At 42.6% G+C, this 21,646-nt stretch overlaps 1 protein-coding gene across 3 annotated transcripts; it reads right to left on the minus strand.

Moving 5' to 3' along the window:
* Positions 1-1,352: 1,352 nt before the first annotated feature.
* On the minus strand, positions 1,353-21,202 carry PSMG1 (proteasome assembly chaperone 1). Of its 3 annotated transcripts, none has more exons than XM_063097402.1 (8): positions 21,031-21,202; positions 19,480-19,586; positions 18,449-18,600; positions 18,073-18,135; positions 13,743-13,941; positions 12,711-12,847; positions 10,746-10,841; positions 1,353-3,569 (listed from the first exon to the last, which is right to left on the minus strand). In XM_063097402.1, exons 1-7 carry the CDS (start codon positions 21,162-21,164, stop codon positions 10,767-10,769), a joined length of 867 nt encoding a protein of 288 aa, XP_062953472.1. In that variant the 5' UTR covers positions 21,165-21,202; the 3' UTR covers positions 1,353-3,569; positions 10,746-10,766. The 3 variants fall into 3 exon arrangements, with proteins under 3 accessions (XP_062953472.1, XP_062953480.1, XP_062953463.1); XM_063097410.1 differs by lacking the exon at positions 1,353-3,569 and adding an exon at positions 3,595-3,615; XM_063097393.1 differs by lacking the exon at positions 1,353-3,569 and having other exon boundaries at positions 10,654-10,841.
* Between the last annotated feature and the right edge of the window lie 444 nt (positions 21,203-21,646).

The following is a 21,646-nucleotide window of genomic DNA, read 5'->3' on the forward strand; positions in this document are numbered from 1 at the left end:
TTTCCAGTCCAGCCCTGCAGGATGACAGTTCTCCCTCCTCTACACTTCTCTGTCCTCCTGCCTCACGCAACTTCCAGTCCCCCAGAAGCCTCGAGGGACAGAATTGTCACCCTGAGAGTTGTCCACCCAACAGGAGCCTCTTTGGCTGGACATTTCCAAACCAAGTAGAGTGAATCCTCATAATTTGCAGTAGTTACATTGTATAGTCACTGTGACCACTGAATTAGCAAACACTGAATATATGTATCTCACATAGATTAACATCTTAAACCTAAACACAATCTACCCAAGTAGATTTTATTTTATTTATTTTACAAGAGAGAAAATGAGGTTCAGAAGATGCCTTGGATTGAATGTCCCCCCCAAAACTTAACCCCCACTATGACAATGTTTAGAGGGTGGGAAATACTATTGTGGTAAGTTGAAAGGTTGGGCCTTGAAGTGGTGATTGGATTGTGAGGACTGTACTCTCATGAATGGATTGATCCATTCTTGGAATGGTGGGCATGGTTCTAAGGGCTTTAAAAGAAGAGCGCATGAAGAGCTCTCTCTCTCTGCTCCTGCCTTTCTTGAAATGGGATAACCTGCATCACCACCAAGGAAGACACTCACCAGATGTGTTCCCTAGATTTTGGACTTCCCAGCCTCTGAAAGTGCAAGGAATAAATTTCATTTTCTTACAAATTACCCAGTTCTAGGTATTTTCTCATAAGCAAAAGAAACGGACTAATATAGAAGAATTCATTGACTCCCTGGAGGCTGCCTTCCTAACAGATGCCCAAGTTAGGGTTCGAACTCTGACCACCTGGCCCTGGAAGAGGAGCTTCTCACACTACACTCCCCACTGGGTCCCTGCCCCCTCCCACTGTCTGTGGGAGACAGAACAAAAGGCAGAGTGTGGCTTTGCTTAGCCTCACTGGGGATGTGTGCGGATGTCACGGCACCGTTTTTTTTTTTTTTTTTACCATTCTGCTCATGTGCACACGAATGTCCACAAACCATCCCTAAGTATGATCTGAAGGTTACAAATACATTTTAGCAGATAGGCAAACATGCAATCTGCAAATAATGAGGACCCACTGTACTTTTCTGCTAATATGTAATAGCCTGCACAAACATCAGCTTTGTGAGGGATATCTGTAGGTACAGCTGCCCCTGTGTCATGCTTGTTCAAAATGAGGACCTGCAAGCCAGATCCAGGTTCTGTCAGGTGGGCCCCTCACTGCTGCAAACTTCCTAAGGACAATGTGTCTGCCTTGCCCATCACTGCCTCCTGAGCACCTGGATGTGAGCACATGCTGCAGCATGGACAAAGGGGACGAATGACCCCTCCTGGCATTAGTTTTTTCACTTGGGTCTTTATGAAGGTTAAACAAAAGATTTAATGAGCATACCCAAATGCACATGCTGGAATGAGATCCAGAACAGACACATTTAAGAAAGAGAGTGGGTCTTTTTCATAATTCATTGGTTTGAGTTTTTTCCCCCAATTATAAAAGTAATTCATACTCAATGTTGAAAACTTAAAGAAAAGCAAAAAGCAAAAAACAACCAGTTTCGGGGCCGGCCCGTGGCTCACTCAGGAGAGTGTGGTGCTGATAACACCAAGGCCACGGGTTTGGATCCCATATAGGGATGGCCGTTTCGCTCACTGGCTGAGGGTGGTGCTGACAACACCAAGCCAAGGGTTAAGATCCCCTTACCGGTCATCTTTAAAAAAAAAAAAGTTTCTGAAACTTTTTACAGACATCTTTTGCTTCTGTGCAGTGAGTTCCCCATCACCTAAAACAATCATGACCAAAATGTAAGCAGATGTTCTTCCAATGTTTTTTTGTGCACAGCTTCTGCAGTGGTGACTGAGGTGTTTTCCTTGTAGACCCCTGTACCCCATGCATTCTCTGCTTCATGCTTCTACTTCATGGATGACATCCCAAAGCCTAGAGAACAGGAGTCAAACTCTGAGCATTAGAGTTCCAAGATGTGAGGTCTCAGTCTATATGTAAAGATGGAAAATACCAGTTCAGTTTGAGCCAGTTCTTCCTGTCCCCAGAGGTAAGGTTAGAGGGTATCTGAATGAGGAGTGGGGAGACAGAGAGCTTAGACGTCTTTGGGGTCCCTGAGTGCATCCCACTTCTGAAGCCAGGGCCAGGCAGAGTGTGAGATAGTAGAATCCTGAGATCAAAGGACAGACGGGCACCTTCCCTGAGTAGGGTCCAGCTAAGTGCCCAACCCCAGAACCTGCACCAGACATGCTTATGAGTGAAGGAGATAGAGGGCTTCCCACTGTAGGAGCAGAAGCAACCCCTTCCTATGGTGTCTGGAAGCTGACCCTGGAACAGCCCTCACTGTCCCTGGGCATCCCAGCAGGCAGGGCACATCCAAGTGCCTCCCTGCGTGGTGGAGAGAGCCCAGAGACGCCCCTGAGGTCACACACAGAGAACGACGATCAGTCAACAGAGCAGCATGAACAGAAACAAGGCTGTGTCCCCAGGTGGCAGCAGGAAAGGCTGAGGATGAGCTTCCCAGCATCCCGATGTGGGACACACTGGGAAAGGGGCCATCTCTCAACTGACAGAGATCGTCTTCCTGGCACCGGTGCAACGTGGGCCCAGGAGAGAAATTAAAGTCCAATTATGGAAAAGTAAAGAATACGTACAGCCACTTGGGCTGGGGCTGAGATTTGCACCCAGTACTCATATCACACACACACCACCTTTTTGCTTTTCAAAGACGGCACTATATTCACACAGCATACTCTGATATTTCTAATTCCTGCTCAGCGACACACTCGTGATAGTCCTGAACCGCCATGGCTAAAATACTGCTTCCAGACTGTGGGAATCCCATCGCCTTGTTTTCTTTGCTTGTGTTCTCTGCATGTGTCAACTTCTGGCTCTAGTGCCCTGACTCTGCACTGCAGAGAATCCTTACCTTTGCTTGGGTTCATGTTCAAGGCAAAGTCTCTAGGGCTGTTTTGATCCTATGACTTTTACGGACATCTTTGCTCCTGCCCAATGGGGTCTCCAAAATCCTGACAGAGCACCACCCTTTCCCTCAAGAGTCAGTCTGTGTAGACATCACCAGCGTCTACACAGATTGTTCAGTTTCTAGGTGGATATGCACATGTGATGTAAGGACTTGTGGAAATCTTGAGGCAGAACACAGTGCTTGAGGCTGAGAGGCTGGTGGCTTTTGGAAAAGGCAGCACATAGCTGAGTTCTGAAGCAAGGGACTGCAAAGGAGGTTAAGGTGGGAAAGGTAAGTCAGATCTTGATGGCCAGGAGCCCAAATGAAGGATCGGATGGAGGCGCTGAGGCTGATGAGAAGCCCGCTGTGGGTGGAGAGGTCGGGGGTGATAAAATAAGCCCACTGCTTACCCAAGACCTGGCTCTACGATGGGGCTAATCTGAGAAGCAGCAATCAGATATTTAGGAGGAGCTGGACCCTAGTGAGACAGGTGAGGTAGCGCGGCATCACAAACTATTCTTCCAGGACTGCCAGAGGAGGGAGGACCAGGGACAGGACAGTAGCTCCAAGGAGTAGCAGGTCTGAAAGAAGGTTGGAGATATCTAGAACAGGAAGAAGAGAGCGTGTTGGCTGACAAAGGACAGAATCCTATGGAGAGAAACAGAATGAAGATTTAGTCAAGAACCTAAACAGGTCACGAGTCGAAAAGTTAGAAATTATTTGGGGGTTATAAATAACACAAAATTTTTTAAGTAAAAAGGATTTCATCTCTTAAAAGTCCAAATATTTCTGTGAACCTACAATAATCATTGCATTTTTCTTATCCTTTTCTCAAGATACCTTTAAAGATCTTTGCAGCTATGAGTGCTCAGATGTGAATCACTGTATTTCCTTTGAAATAAATATGCTTTGAGCTATTTTGATATCAGTCATATTTAATATCGGTTTCACAGTGTATGGACATAAATATATGAACAATCTCACATTTTAATATTGGGAGATTCAACAGATGGCCAGGTTATTAGTATGTGTTTTAAATCCAGCACTTGAGCCGTTTGAGAACACACATCAGAATTTCTGAGTAATCACCAGCAGTGCTCAGCAGTCTGGCGGCCACATGGCAACCCAAGAAGCGGGTTGTTGATTACAAACATCAAAGCCCCACATTCGAACCGATGGAGACGCCCCCGTCCAGAGCACTTGTGAAGCAAGACCAGACACAGGCGCTCAGGGCCCAGCAGTGGCCACAGCCCCAAGAGAGGCCATGGAGGTGCACGAGGCCAAGGGCCAGCTCTGGCACAGTTCCTTGGGCTCGTGCCTGGTAGACAGGACAGGCTGGGGCATCTGCTCCTTCTGGGGCCTCAGCCCAGGCCCAGTATCTCCTAAACTTGGAGGCATTCTGGGACGAAGGGAGAAACCCAACCTGTTCTAGGGCTGGCCCAGAAACCACCCTGAATGGTGAGGCCTGCCTAAGGCAGGGGTTTTTCTTGGCTGAATGGACTGGCACTAAGTGTCTGCTGTTGGATTTATCAGTCCGGCCTCATAGGTGAAGCCATCTGTGCTCTGACTCGAGGCACCAGGTGGACACCCTGCATGTCCTGGGACAGCCACCCTGGTGCTGCAACCCCTGGCTGGGCCCCCACAGGCTCAGTCAGAGGAGTCGACACGTGCAGGAGACAGGCTTTCAAATGCTATTTTGCTGTCTAAAGCACAGTTCTGCTGCCAGTTGTCCCACGTGACATACATCTTACTCTAACAACTGCTGAGGCCCCTGTCTGACTGCTTCTGAACCACAGCCTGCATAACCTCCAATCTCCCTTTCAGTGTGACTCGCTCTGCCAAGCCTCCTGCCCACATTTTGAAATTGGCACAGCAGAACACAGGGTCTGCACAAAGACTTCTGAATTCATAAGGGGATGAGTGTCCAGAGCACCAGGTATGAAGCTAAGAAGATTCACAGAACCTGTGACCAGAGCACGTCAGCAGAACTTGGAGAGATCATATGCCCACGGCCTCGTCTAATGTCAAGCTGGTTGGCCTGGTTCAAACAGGTCTGGCCAAAGTTGCTATGTGTGCCAAGCCCTGTCAACAGTGACCTGAGACGTCGAGACTCAAGATGCAGAGACTTCTTGAGGCAGACAATTTAGTTCTTTGGGGCCATTTCCCTATCCACAAGGCTGTGGCCAGTCTCCCCCAAACATTCCCCCATCACTATCACTTTTCTTCCTAAAAGGAGGTGGCAAAACTCCCATGTGAAAGGTGCCCTCCCTGTACCAGGAGAAAAGAAACATTCTTATCATCAGAGACAGGGAGTCCAGGCTGAAAGAATTCTGTACAAACTGACCTTCTTAAAAGAACTCTTACCTTCCTTTAGACTACACATATATTTTAGTTACTTTTCCATAACTGTCTCTCTCTGTGCAGCCTAGTGTATAAGCATTTGTGTTCTCCCGCTTCATTGGGCTTTCATTTTCCTATGGAATTCCTTTCATGAGACCTAGTAACAATGTTCAAATTGACTGACTTTCATCTCCCCTCCTCTCTTTTTTTAAGGTGCTAATGAGGAGTGGCATTGCCCTGAGATTTCACTAGAGGCTAAATATAATTTGTAGAGATTGCTGATAGGGCTTCTATTTGTGGTTGCAATAGAGTTTATTTAAGCAGCACCAGAGAGTTCTTAAGTTAAATAGTCACCAGATAGGTGACATTTTTCACCAGCTGGTGACATTTTTCATATTCAAAAATGTTTGTGGTTAACTGTTTTTAATGTGATAGGAGTGGATCACAAATTGGATGACCAGCACCAAGGTATTCTAAGGTTGGATTGTTGAATCAAGAAGCTACACAGAATAGCTGGTACGGCATGCACATTGAGTTCCTTATATTTGCCAAGGCTCCCAACCCAGTCTAATCTTGCTGTTTTTCTTAAAACCTGATTTATTGGGAGAGTCCCAATTTGAAATCCATCCCTCTTCCCTCTAAAACCAGAATTCCAGGCAGTCATCGATGCATTTCTCTTTCTCCTTGCACCTTTTACCACATTCTTCTTCTCTCTGCCCCTCTTCCAGGCCAAACTAAGACTGCAAGACTTGCACACAATTTAGAAATGAGTCTCCATTGGCATTACAGAGAGAAATCAGAACTTAAAGGTAACCATTTGTTTCAGACCATTTGTGCTGCTACAACAGAATATCTGAGACTGGGCAATTTACAATGAGCAGAAATTTACCAGCTCACAGTTCTGCAGGCTGGGAAGTCCAAGATCAAGGCACCAGCAGGTTTGGTGTCTGGTGAGGGCCTAGTCTCCACTTCCAAGATGGCGCCCTGAATGCTGCATCCTCTGCAGGGAAGGAACGCTATTCCTCATATGGCAGAAGAGGGGAAGAGCTGAGAAAGCAGGAGGAGGCCTGGACTGACCCTTTTATAATGACACCAATTTCACCTATGAGAGTGGAACCTTCATGGCCCAATTACCTCTTAAAGGTCCCACCTATTAACGCCATCACAATGGCAATTAAATTTCAACATGAGATTTGGAGGACAATCATTCAAACCATAGCACCATTAGCCTTCATTCTGCTGCTTACTTTTCTCCAGAAGCCACCAACATTCAAATAAGTGGTTCATTGGCACGAATATAATGACAAATTCTATACCTCTAAATAATGATTGATCTGTTACTCTTAATCTCAGTGCAAAGTAAGCAGTATATAACTCATTTGACCAACCAGCACATGCTGAATCCAATGATTAAGCATCAGTCCTTATTTTCCTTGGTGTATCAGCACCATTAAACCCAGATAGGCCATCCTTCCTGCTTCAAGCACGTCCTTCACCAGGCTTCCAGGAAATCATGCAACCGTGGAACCGTGGTTTCATTCTACCTCACCAGGTGCTCATCCTCATCTCCTGTCATCTCCCTAACCACACAACACTGCAGGGTCCCAGGGCTCATCCCTTGATCCTCCTTTCTTTTCTATTTGTACTCATTGCCTGATGGTCTCACTCAGACCCATGACACTAAATACAGACTCTGCAGATGACTTCTATCTTAAACCTTTAGTCAGGACCTCTCTCCCAAACACCAGGCTTTATGTCCAACCACCTACTCAGCATCTCCACTTGAATGTCTGACATCTCAAACTTAACATATCCTGGGTTTCTCTCCACCTGCGGCATCCCCCATCTCAGCTGATGCAACTCCATTCCAGTTGCTCAGACCACAAATGTGGGGTTCATCCTGGATTCCTCTCTTTCACACCTACATCCAAGCTGTTAGTAAATTCTATCAGTCAGATTAATCAGAATGTTCCGTGGCGTGGTGTAGACACAAGGAGTGAATACTATTGGGAGACAATTCTTCATGGTCTCTGACATTTCTGCACTTCTTGAAAGCAGAGATACTATCTTTTCAAGGCCGTTTGGATAGCAAACAGCCTTGGAAGACAGAGATGCTGTCTCCCATAGCAAAGGGCAGATTTGCTTCATGTCTAGTAAAATAGTAAGTATCTCCCTACAAGGAAAAGGGCAGCCTGCTTACAGCCCATCATAAAAGATGATTCCCTAAGCTCTACGTTCCTCAGCTGTGATGCAAACTCTCTGCACACACAGTACCCATCTGGACTGTCCTGCATCATCCCCGTGGGACTTGGGGGACAAGGGATACTGACACAAACATGAAGTGCATGCTTCCTGCTGTGCTGTAATAAAGCGCTTTGTCTCTGACCCAGGAGCCTCCTGTCTTATACCAGGATCCATGAAATTGTGGTGGCAGGCTCACCTGCCAGTTTTCAAGGAGGGTAAAATTCCAGACCCTTCAGTTCTTGACGGTGTGACTTTTGGAGCATGGAGTGAGCTATAATGAGATACATAGAAAGCCCACAATGTTTTTAAGGATGTTGTATTTCAGGCACTCTTCTTTATATAAGAAGGCTACTCAGTTGCAAACAAAGGTCATTTCTTTGGAAGTGGACAAAGCATGTGATGAAAAAGGACATCTTAGAAAACAGCAAAGAACGAGACTGAAGAGCCACTGCTAGGAAACAGAAACTGGGCTTGATCAAGGAACATTTCTAACTCCCAGAGTAGGAGGACTGGCAACATTTGCTCAATGGGATTTTAGAACTGTTAAGTCACACACAGTGACTGCTCTGTGTGTCCTATTTGCATCCCTTTTCAGATGGAAGCGTTTATGCAGATGACCTGTCCCGTCTCACCATCGTGTACTGGGAATGTGGAGAGCAACTTGTCTTTTTAGCTTACAGGTTTCTCTAACAAGAGAAGATGCATTTGGACCTCATCTGGACCACAAGATCCTGGTCCTCAAGTCTGAGATCATGAGTGGAGGAAATTTCGGCTGTCCTCAGATTGGGACAAGCCTACTTAGCACGTGAGAAGGGCATGAGCAACTAGTCAGAGAACAGACTGGGGCAGATTGATTGTATTAATGGCCCCAATTTATCACGGCCCCACATCCAAAGCTTTTGGTGGTGCCTCTGGATGTGGCCATGGGACATGCTTTGGTCACTGGGACCGTGGCAAACGATACAGAGGCTTGAAAAAGCACTTGCATGTTTCTGTTCCCTCTTGGTCCTCTGCCATCACCACAAGAAACACTTGGGCGGGTCTGAGAATGTATCCAGGTTTGCCTGCTGGAACAAGTGACATTTGGAGGACAGCCCCATCCTCCCTGCCACAGCCACCTGAGACCAACCAGCCCCAGGCACTCACTTCACACATGAACAAAGATGCGTATGCCAAGATGAGCTGTGCATGGCCCAGGCTAGCAGTAGATTCCATCCAACCAACAGACTCTTGAGAAATAAGTAGTCACTGTTGTAAGCCTCCAAGTTTCAGTGTGGGTAATAGGCAGTAATAGCTAATGGACAAGACACGTAATCATTTCATCTGCCTGGATACTTAAAAAATGATTTCTTTGGCCTTAAAATTCAATGTCTAGCTTTTCTGTCTCCATCCTGACAACTGATGGGCTCTTTTCTCTTATAGACTCGTCTTTCTTCAATTAGGAAGAATCCATGTTTCTTATTAATTACTGTTCCTGCTTTGGTTCCTCCTCTTAGAAACTCAATTACCCGCATGTTGGATGTGCTATTCTGCCTCATCTACTGAGTGGCCTGAAAAGCTGCTAGTTTTGAGTGGGGCCCAGAACAGAAGGCTCTGCAACAGGTGCAGGCTCCTGTGCAAGCTGTTCTGCCCCTTGGGCCATATGATTCAGCAGATTCAGTGACGGCTGAGGTGTCAGTGGCAAATAGGGATGCTGTCTGGAGCTTTGGCAAGCCCCTGTAGGTGAATCACAGTGCAGGCCTTTGGGATTTTAAAGCAAAGCCCAGCCATCACACATAGATAAGTACTCTCCTTTTGAGAGACAGGTCTTGGCCTGTTACTGAGCCTTAGCTTAACCACCGGCCACTAAGTTATCATGTGACCTGAGCTGCCTATCATGAACTGGGTGTTACCAGCCCTACAAGCCACTAAGACATGCACAGTAGGACTCCATCATCAAATGGAAGTTGTATATACCTGCTTGAGCCTAAGCAGGTCCTAAAGGCACAATTAAGTTACACAAAAAAGTGGTCCAAATGCCATGGTTCCTACTGCTACTACACTGCCTTCTGTCTCCCAGCCTGCACTTATGGCCTCATGAGGAGTTTCCTATAATCAACTGACAGAGGAAGAGAAGACTGCGCCTGGTTTACAGATGGTTATGCACGATACGCAGGCACCACCTGAAAGTAGACAGCTGCAGCACTGCAGCCCCAGAGGGTATTCCTGAAGGACAGCAGTGAGTAGAAATCTCAGTGGGCAGAAGTTTGGGCAGTGCACCTAGTTGTGCACTTTGCTTGGAAGGAGAAATAGCCAGATGTGCAATCATGTATCAATTCGTGGGCTGTACCAATGGTTTGGATGGATGCTTAGTGACTTGGAAGGAACATGATTGGAAAATTGCTAACAAGGACATTTGGGGAAGAGGTATGTGGATAGACCTGAGTGGGCAAAAGACAAAGATATTTATGTCCCACATGAATGCTCACCATAGGGTGACCTCAGCAGAGGAGGACTTCAGTAATCAAATGGATAGGATGACCCGTTCTATAGGTACTAGTCAGCCTCTTTCCCCAGCCACCCCTATTAGGGCCCAGTGGGCTTATGAGCAAAGTGGCCACAGTGGCAGAGATGGAGGTAACACTTGGGCTCAGCAACATGGACTTCCACTTGCCACAATGGAGTGCCCAATCTGCCTGCAGCAGAGACCAAGATGCTAATAATATTGATTTGATCATCACATACTATACACAAATACTGGTAGTCAACACTGTGCCCCAGAAGTATGTATAATCAATTATGCTTCGATTAAAAAAATACATAAATAAAAAATAAAATAACATTAACTTCTCACACAAATCTAAAAAAAATCACCAACAGGTCAACTTTCAGATATGATATAGAATTTTTGCACCTAATTAACTATAGTTTGCCATGTTAATACAATCTGTTGGTATCCGTAGCTTTTCAAAAATTTAACTGTCTTAAAATATTCAAATAAAACAATACTCCCATCTAGTGGATAAAGAAAAAATGTCTGGCTTATTTCAGTTGTGAAAAATACCGCAACAAATAAGGAATTAAAACTACAACTAATTTTTTAAAAGTTTATTCTGTTGTATCACTCTCAAAATACACCTCACCCGCCCCCGCCACAAAAAAACCTACAAAACAGTACATGCTGCTCCCCTTAAAGGAATGGATGGGTAACATACATTACAAAACAATCCCTGGGATCACGTATAAATGTTACTCTGAATCTCATTTGTTGTCATCAATTTCTTCAGCATCTCTGTGCTTTGGGAAATATTCTGGAAAGAGAGAAAAAAGTGAATAATACAGTGAGACCAAGAATTCAGTTAGAAGCACATAAAAGCCCCAAACCCATCTCAGGACTTGAAGAACTGCGCCCAAATGGAACAGGCGCTGCCTTTCCTCTCCTCCTTCAGACAAAAAGGCAAGTGGGTAGAACGCCTCTCTGAGGGTGCCTCATGGAACCTGGAGGAAGTCTACACTTCTTTGTCTAACAGGACACCCTGAGCCCAGCCTGTCTTCCCCACATGACCTCTTCCTTCCTTCCACTCCTGACACCACACTCATCATTGCTCTCCTCAGACCTTCCCGCCATGTGCTCGCACTGTCTTCTCTGCACACTTCTACCCACTGAGATTCACCTCTCTTTCAAACCCAGTGAAACTGCCAACTGCTCCAAGAAGCCTTTCCTCAGACGAACCTCCTGCTCCCTGGACTGGCGCACAGTGGGTCTCTTCTCTGGTGTCACCACCACCTGCACCACTGCATGTGGGGAGCCAGCTCAGTTCTGGAAGCCCCACAGTGGTGACCACATAGTAGGTACTCTCAAGATAATTCCATTGTGTTGAACAAATACCACTTTTAAATTGACGGAAACTATGAACTAACTCAGGATGATTTTATTTGGTCATTAAGAAAACAGCACTCTTCAGAACAACCATCTCACCCTCCCACAAATAATTTTCTCCAAAGCAAGAAGTAAAAATGTTTTAAAAGTTATTTAAATTTCCCCTCCAAAAAATATTCTTAAAAGGTAAAAGTTAACTTAAACCCTATTTAACAGATGAATTTCAATCCTCAGAGTGAGTCCTGGTGTTTAGGAAGTGCCTGTGTTCACAGTGGTGAACACAACAGCCACGCCCTGCCTCAGGGAACTGATCTCTAAGTTAAGTGTGATGAGCCTATCGGCTAATTACATAAGCAAACAAAACTGAGTACATACGTTCAAAGACATGCTAAATATAAAATAATTGGATTTGTCAGAAATATTGTCCCTGCCTCTAGCTAATATGAAAGACATCCTTTGAAGTGTTATTCTTCATTAATTCAACAAACAGATATTGAGTCCTTTCTTCTACATGCCAAGCACATGGTGAACCAGGGATACCTGTGAAATGACTGTAACTACAACTTAACTTACCACAAAAATCTTAACACTAATGGCCACTCCAGAATGAGCAGGGCTGTGGAACAAGGCCATTATAACCTCTTTCCTTTAAACAAGTGGCCCTTAAACTGGTGGCTATGGGCATTCAGCAAATCTCTTAGAGTAAATAAGGGAGTCCCTAAACTACCTGAAAGGTAGGTTGAGGACACTTCAAAAAGTTCACGGAAAGATTCATGTTACCTTTTAATTGTATTTTTCCATGAACTTTCTGAAGTACCCTTGTACAGGAAAACATTTTTGTGTATGTGTTCTGATATGTACTTTTCTCAGAAATGAGCCCACAAGGGCAGGGAACAGATTCATTACATAATTCTCTCATCTTACTTATCCAGTCTCCAGCAAAATTAGGTGAGTAAATGTTATAATAATTTGATTCATACTATACTAAAAAATTACAATCTTCCAAATTAGTTAGTTACAAAAACTTCTTGAACAGTAAAACCATCTGTCCACATAGACATTTGAGTTTTAAAAGGACTGCAGTGACCTATCATACAAGAATAAGACATTCATCAAGTTACAGAAGTACATCTAGAAGAGAGGGTGACAAATGAATTCAAACTGCCAGGTTAGAAAGCTGTGCTTTGGGAAAGAAAAAAAAAAAAAGGTCTTCAAGCACTGCTCAGGGTTTAAGTTGACACCAGACATTTATGTTTGTGATCAGGTTCATTGTAATAACTCAAGTGAGTTAAAACCTTACCTTAACTAAACCTTTCAAACTTCTGGAAGAAAGTATAGGCTTAAAAGCTTCAACTGTAATTAGGTCTAATTTCATCACATCTGTGTAACACAAATACAGAATTGCAGGGATTTTCCACACTTGACAGTAACTCAGAACTATGAATATACAAGAAAAAAAATTTAAGTTTCTATTACATGACTTTTAAATTAAACACCTTTATATAATAAAGCCTGCTTTTAAAAATAATCATTTCTATTGCCTCTTTTAATCAAGGCACTTACTAACATTTTGAACCAATTACAACAATGCATATATTCTTTCAAAGCCAACTGTTTTCCTAATAATCTCTTGCTTTTGCAAATATGACATTTATTTTGCATTTCCTGCACATACTGCTAAGATAATTTTAAGCAGCTGAAAAATTAAAATTTTAGTATCATAAACAAAGTGAATTATATGTAAATAACAATACATAATATATAACATAAAATGTTTAGTCACTTCTCATTCTAGTAAACTTAAAGGCAAAAAAAAGACAAACCCTACATAATTCATTTAACAAATAATAATTAATTATATATTATAACATATTAACTACTGAAAAGTAAATGGCAATCTATTTCTGACATGACAGCAGGATATTAACTAGTGACAGTAATAAAAAATAAAATATGAAAGCAATTCTAAAGATTCAATATCCAAAACTTTCTATTTTTATAATTAAAATATACTTTACCAGTTTTTCATACAATTTACATCAAACATTGGTTTGCATTTTGAGTTTTCAAAGATCAAAAAGAAACAGAGCTCTGAAGCATAACAGTTAAGAAATCTGAGCTACTCTCATAAGATCACTGTGTGTCTGAAAAATTTTAAAACTCAAACCAAATACACTGTATTTGTAACTATAAACATTGAGGATTAACAGCAATATATTGGTATCAATCATCATTACCAAACTACCTCAAAAAGATCTCTAATAGTGAAAGTATCAAGTATGAACAAAGCAATACCAACATCTAAAGTAAATGTTATGTATTTTAATACTACCTGCTGCAGGAAGATCGTGTGCAATATTAGGTTGCTCCAGCAGTGAACAACATACAGGGTCTTTGAAATTCTGTGTTTTTAGGGCTTTCAGGAAAGGAGAAGGAAGGCTGCCAGTAGATTCTGAGGTTTTATAGTCAGTAACATGTCGACACGTGAGAATAGTTATCTGCATGTTCTTCCTTGGACAAGAGCCAAAAACCTAACATGAAATGGATTTCAAATTAAACAAACATAACTTTGTTACAGAATGAAGACATTCCTCTAGTTATTCACCTAACACCACAGACAGTAATAGCGGGCCGTGCAGGTGGTATGTGCTATGGAGAAGCAGAACGCCCACTGTGTTGTCCCCTGACATGGGTCTGATCTCAGTGCTGTTTTCTATTTGGGTGATTTTCTCTAAGCCACTTTCCTGTCTGTGAACTAAGGACAACACCACCTACCTAAGAGATCTGCAATGCAGAATAAACAAAATAAAGAACGCCAGAGCAGTGACAACAGTACTGCTGTCCAGAGTAAATGAGTTACAAGTACACACCTGATGTTCACTCCCTTTCCTACCTGCCAATGACGCCTGAAAAATGATTCTTGCTACAATTGCAGGCAAGTTTTCAATCGCTCTAGACCTCAGTGTCCTCTTCTATAACTTGAAGAGTCTGGATTTGACAGATTTCTAAAGACCCTTCTACCTTTTACAAAATCTATAATGAAAGCAGCTACTTTTTAAAGGAAAAAGAATAGATTTCAGGTTACTGCAATGTATTTGAAAATATTTTACAAAGAGAATAGCCATTTCCGATAATAAAAACAGAAATAAAGATTTTATACTAAGCACCATATACGATTTGTAAGACTAATTTCATTATATCACAGCTTTGTGAATAAACACAAAAAAGTTAACACTATACACGTTTATTACCAGGTACATCCCATTTAAGAAATATGACATTACTCACAAGGCCTAACTTATTTTCCTCGCTATAACACGTATAGCCTGAATCTGCAATATATGAGAACTGTTAGATTATGTGTAATTATCAAAATTATGTGGCTGACATGACTAAACTAGTAGGGAGACCCAAACAGTACCCCTAAGGAAAGATGTGTTGATTAAAAAATTTTGTTTTGGAAATGCATAATTTTACATTTTTCAAGTCTAGAATATGTTCATTTATTCCGCAGTACAAAATAATAACGTATTTTTTACATAATCATCCTACATAAATTAAAAGTACAAATTAAATCGTAATTTCTTAACCTTCTGAGATCTGACCCTTTCCCCAGAATACACACAGATACATTAAATATAAAATCATGTATATAATTACAAGATGGTTCACAGATCTTCTAAAACAATTCCTCATTTAATGAAATGCATTCAATAACTTGAAGCAAATGTTAAGTATGCCAACAAGTTTAAAACAGGTATACACCAAATTTCTCATTTCTAATGAATTTTAGTATCTATATAAAAATATACCTAAGATTTAAGCTGAGATGTTGCTAAGAGTAGGCCTCAAGGGTCTACTTCACTCAAAACTAATATGCAACTGCCAAAAGTATGATTTCACTCTAAAATTCCTAGTAGAGTTAAATTCACTTAAAAATTTGTTTTATTGGAAACAAACTACATGCACAATTTTCCAAAAAAATGAAAACTCAAGTCTATTTGCGCCTAATGTTAAGAGAAATGAATGTAAAATTTTGGAGTCTGGAGCATGGCAACGATGCCAATCTCTGGCAGGATAGCAGCAGTCCATCTGTTTCACACATGCCTCTCCTCCAGGTACATCTGCCGCCTGCATCACCATCACTTTGGGATTTCTTTCACCCCCGGCTGTGACACTTTTCTGTTTCATGTGAGGAGCTTGTTTTTCTTTCACAACACTAAGATGGATGGTAAAAATCCAACTACATTTTACACTTCCACAACTGACAATCAGCAGAATGCCCACACAGGCATACCTCACTTTATTGCGCTTCGCTTTACTAAACTTTGCTGATAACGCATTTTTTTTCCTTTTTTTTTTTTTTTAAACAAATTGAAGGTTTGTGGCAACCCTGCATCGAGCAAGTCTATGGGCACCATTTTTCTAACAGCATATGTCCACTTTGTGTCTGTGTCACATTTTGGTAATTATCATTATATTTCAAACTTTTTCATTTATTATATCCGTTGCAGTTGCCTATGACCAGTTATCTTTGATGTTACTATTGTAATGGTTTGGGGGTACCACAAACCACACCCATATAAGATGACTAACCTAATAAATGTGTGTCTTCTGACTACTCTATCAACCTGCCATTTCGCTGTCTCGTTCTCTCTCCTCAGGCCTCCCTATTCCCTGAGACACAATGATATTGAAATTAGGTCAATAAATAAGCCTATAGTGGCCTCTAACCGCTCAAGTGAAAGGGAGAGTCGCACGTCTCTCGCCGTAAATCAAAAGCTAGAAATGATGAAGCTTAGTGAGGGAGGCTTGTCAAAAACTGAGATAGGCCAGAAGCTTAGCCTCCCTCTTGTGCCAGTTAACCAAGTTGTGAATGCAAAGGGAAAGTTTTTAAAAGTGCTATTCTGGTGAACACATGAATGATAAGAAAGCGAAACAGTCTTATTGCTGATATGGAGAAAGTTGTAGTGGTCTGGATAGAAGATCCAACCAGCCACAACATTTTTTCTTAAGCCAAAGCCTAATCCAGAGCAAGGCCCTAACTCTCTTCAATTCTATGAAGGCTGAGAGAGGGGAGGAAGCTGCAGAAGAAAAGTGTGAGGCTAGCAGAGGTTCAGGAGGTTTAAGGAAAGAAGCCGTCTCCATAACATCAAAGTGCAAGGTGAAGCAGCAAGTGCTGATGTAGAGGCTGCAAAGTCATCCAGAAGACCTAGCTAAGATCACTGATGAAGGCGGCTACACTAAACAACAGAATTTCAATGTAGATGGAAACGGCATTCTGCTGGAAGAAGATACCATCTAGGACTTTCCCACCTAGAGATGAGAAGTCAATGCCTGGCTTCAAAGCTTCAAAGAACAGGTTGACTCTCTTGTTAGAGCCTAATGCAGCTAGTGACTCTGAGTTGAAGCTAATGATCAGTGACCATTCCGAAAATCCTGAGGCATTGAAGAATGACACTAAATCTACTCTGCCTATGCTCTAGAAATGGAACAGGCCTAGATGCCAGCACATCTGTTTATACCATAGTTTACTACACATTTTAAACCCACAGTTCAGATCAACTGCTCAGAAAAAAAGATTCCTTTCAAAATATTACTGATCATTGACAATGCACTTGGCCACCCAAGAGCTCTCATGAAAAGATGTACAAGGAGATGAATGTTGTTTCCATGCATGCTAACACAATATCCATTCTGTAGCCCGTGGATGAAGGAACATTTCAATTTTCAAGTCTTATATTTAGGAAACACATTTCATAAGGCTATAGCTGCCACAGATAGTGATTCCTCTGATGGATTTGGGCAAAGTCAATTGAAAACCTTCCCACAAAAAATTCACCATTCTAGATGCCATTAAAAACATTGATGATTCATGGGAGAAAGTTAAAATATCAACATTGACAGAGTTTAGAAGAAGGTGATTCCAACCTTCATGAATGACTTTGAGGAGTTCAAGACTTCGGCAGAGGAGGTAACTGCAGATGTGGTAGAAATAGCAAAAGAACTAGAATTGTAACTGCAGCCTGAAGATGTGACTAAATTTGCTGCAATCTCATGATAAAACCTTAATGGATGAGAAGTTGCCTCTCATGCATGGGTAAAGAAAGTGGTTTCTTGAGATGGAATGTACTTCTAGTGAAAATGCTGTAAACATTGTTGAAATGACAACAAAGGATTTAAAATAGTACATAAACTTAGTTGATAAAGCAGCAGCACGGTTTGAGAGGACTGATTCCAATTTTGAAAGAAGTTATACTACAGGTAAAATACTATCAGACAGCATTGCATGCTACAGAAAAATCTTTCATGAAGAAAAGAATCAATGGACGCAGCAAATTTCATTGTTTTTTTATTTTAAGAAATTGTCACAGCTACCCCAGCCTTCAGCAACCAATATCCTGATCAGTCAGCAGCCATCAATGAGGTAAGCACCCCCACCAGCAAAAAGATTATGCTTTGCTGAAGGCGCAGATGACTGATAGCATTTTTTAGCAAGAGTATTTTTAAATTAGGGTATATACGTTGACTTTTAAGATATAATGCTACTGTACACTTAACAGACTACAGTATAGTGTAAACATAAGTGAAAAGATACTGAACTCCTAAAAAATATCAACTCCTGCAGTCTAACTATTTACAGATTTTCATCTTCCTCTTACCTTTTCCAGCCACTGATACTGCTGATCTTCAGCAATGTAGCAACTGCACTGACAAAGAAAAACCTGGAAAATCAAATTCCAAGGCTTTTATCAAGTCAAATAAATGCTATACACACCCCCAACTATAACCATGTACATATCATGTGAATCTTAATATAACACTTAAATACTTATTTTCCTGGCTCTGCTATTGGCCTGCTCATTTCTCTTTAAAATTTAAATCAATCCACTACTAGCGATTAATATCAGAACAAAGAGCACACTCACAGAGCAACTGAGAGACTTGGCAAATGAGATAATGAAGTATACTACCAGGAGATACTATACAAATGATGCTTAAGTACTTTTTAAAACATATAAGTTAAGTCCCACTTACTGAGGGATTTGATTTTAGATGATAAAACACACAAAAAGCCTCTGTGGGGGACAGATGTATAGTGTCCGTTGTTCTGCACCATTCATTCCAGAGTTTAGCACAACCAACCTCTTCCCAGACTCCTGAATTCATAACAAATGATGACAAAAATGCTGTGAAAAACAATTCAGATAATTTAGTGTTCGGCTCTGCAAGCTACATTTTCTATTCAATAAAAAGTAAACTCAGGTTACTCTAGAATTTTAGAGCTGAAAGAGCCATTCAAGACTATCTACCTAATACCATCATTTTGCAGAAGAAGAAACTGAGGCTCTAAAAAAGTAAAAGGCCACACCCTAAATAAGACAATATTAAAGCCAGAAAATGAGACGACAGTTTTGTTGACAGACTTTTTACTGTACTTAACACTGTAACACTCTTCTGGAAAATTTTAGGCCAGTAGAACTTCATATACATGAGCCGATAGTTATTTATCATGTACTTACTATGTTGTACAACCATTAGGGGCACCTTATAGGGCAAGAGATCTTAACTCAAATGCTCTCCACAGAGCCTATGAAGCCCCTAAAATTATAAAAGTTTATGTTTGTACTTATACATTATTCTAGCTGAACTCTACACTGTTTTAACATTAACCTACCAAGTGAATTAATACATGCAAAGACCTCAGAAGTTAAGTACTCAGAATGCAGCAATTATTATTGTTACTTTTAGAGTTCTCATCATGTGCTCAAAGGAATCTGTTAACTCAAAGACATATAAGTCAACCTGGACACCTCAAGACACTAGAAACAGTCCCTTGAATTGTTAATTTCTGAAGCCAAGAACATTTCTTTTAAATCTTATTCTTTAAGTTTATTTAAAAGATGGTACAACATGAACAGGAGATACATTTTTCTGAGAAACAAAGTTACTCTACTATGATTTTTTTTTAAGTAATAAAATTTGAAACCTTTTATGATGGAAGAAAAATAAGAACTTCATATTTCATTCTTTCAACAAAATGTCTAGTCGTCTGCATTTTCACTTACCTACTGCATTATTTCCTATAGCAATTATGAACTTGGAGCAAGGATATTTTTCTAGCAGAGAGACTTCCAAAGATGTTTTTGTCTGTCGTTGAAGGAGCCGCACCTCCCTAACAGGAGAAACAAGATGAAACTAAAGCAACTTAAATATCATTAGTATCATATTATGACAAAAGGGCAGTACACATACAATTCTGTAATATGTACAGTGCACACTTTAACTTTATAAAGAACATAATTACAATCATAAGAAAACAATGGATTCAGACAATAATAACCAATAGATAACACTATTGCTCAAAAGTTCATGTAACTCTATAACAGAGATCAGGCTGTCCACCTGACCCCTCTGATCAGTCAATCTCAGCATCCCTAAAAGTGAGACAATCAGGCATAGTGTGCGATAAGAAACAGAAAACACGTCAAAGTAGTCTTGCCAACAAAATATGGAATGTGAATCTGACCAAGCCTCCAAAATGAACACTCATTTACAGGAAATGCAAGTGATGGACACATATGTTAAAAGACACCAGGAGGAAGCAATGAGACAAATCCACAGTGTGGAACACTTTCAGTAGGAGAAAAACTGGATGGGGGCTACTCTAAGTAAAATGTTTAAATGTAATGTGTGGAACTAGTCGGGATTCTGATTTACACAAACCACTGCGAAATGTCATGTTTGAGAAAACTAGGTAGATTTAACAGTGGACTATTAAATGATATTGAAAAAGCATTAATTTTGTTAGAGGCGATACTAGCACATGTAAGAAAATGCTAAATCGTTTGGGATGCATTCTGAAAATGTAGAGGGGAAAGACCATGACGATAGATTTGCTTAGCGGTGGTGGGAGAGGATATCAATGTGGCAAAATCTGCTTAACTGTTGAATTTACATGATCGTGGGGGGATGGGGGCCACTTTACTTTTTTCTCCCATTTTTGAGTGTTTGGAATTTTTCTTTTTTTTTCCCCTGCTACTGCCATATAATACTAACTGAAGTATGGGGTGGAGGATGAAAAAGTTTTAAGAGAATCGGGGTGTCCAACGAAGCAAATTCACGACAAACGTGGAGCACGACTGTAGCAGTACAGTAGCCCCGGAAAATCTTACAAATGGAAAGATCGCTTCACAAGCCCGCAAAAAACCAAGCCTAAATAAAATGCTAAGGTAAGCCTTGAAGGCAATGTCTTTAAAGAATGAATCTGAATCCAACTCCCCTACAACGCCTTCCCTCTCACTATTCCACCGAAATACAGACGGACGCGAGCATCGCTCCCAGCGCACGCCAGGAGTCGGTGCCCGAGTCCTCGGGGGTTTCCTGATAGCGGGGACCGACGGGTATCTGCCTCGCGTCCGGTGTCGGGACAGAGCCGCGCGTGGCCGCCGCGGACAACTGGCAATCACCGAGCGCTAGCTCCGGCCTCGTGCCTGCGGAGCCCGCGCCCCTCCCCGGCTCCCTAGCCCCGTCGGGGCGGAACTAACGCGCCCTCCTCCAGCCGGAAGCCATGCAGGCCCGAGCACGCCGCCCGCGGCTTCCCACGTCAGGTGCCTCACCTCTTCCGCGCCAGCTGCCGCCGGACCTCCCTGTCTTCAGGCGTCTCCGTCCTCTCCTCCTCTTCCTCCTCCTCGTCCTCCGTCCCGGCTCGACACGGTGCTTTAACCACCTCCCCGAAGAAGGTGGCTGCCATGGTCTCCCGGGCCAGCCGGCCACAACTGCCGCATGGCGAGACTGCGCACGCGCCCCTGCGCACGCGCCCCTGCGCACGCGCCCCTGCGCACGCGCCCCTGCGCACGCGCCCCTGCGCACGCGCCCCTGCGCACGCGCCCCTGCGCACGGCCACGCCCATGTGCACCTCCTCGCCTCTGCGCCCCGTCTGCTCCACTCCGGGCTCTAAGGACCCGAAGCCCGATCGCGTTCTCTTCCGCAGCCTGGGCCCTGCCGGGGGACCGAGAGACCGGAGGACTGCGGACTGGAGAGATGGGAAGCGAGACGTAGGGTGGGGCCCGCCGGGGTAGGGCGGGGCCTCCTGTAACTGACCCGGGGAGCGGAGGGGCTCAGCCGCCGCCTCCCGGTCTGCAGCGCTCTGGGGAGAGCGCACCCGAAGGTGTTTCCTGTCTTCGATCCGTTTCCCTTTTCCTTCTCCATTAGGAGTGACAGGGGTGAAGTTTG

This window comes from Cynocephalus volans, chromosome 1 (genome assembly GCF_027409185.1).
Source record: "Cynocephalus volans isolate mCynVol1 chromosome 1, mCynVol1.pri, whole genome shotgun sequence".
NCBI classification, from domain to species: Eukaryota; Metazoa; Chordata; class Mammalia; order Dermoptera; family Cynocephalidae; genus Cynocephalus; species Cynocephalus volans.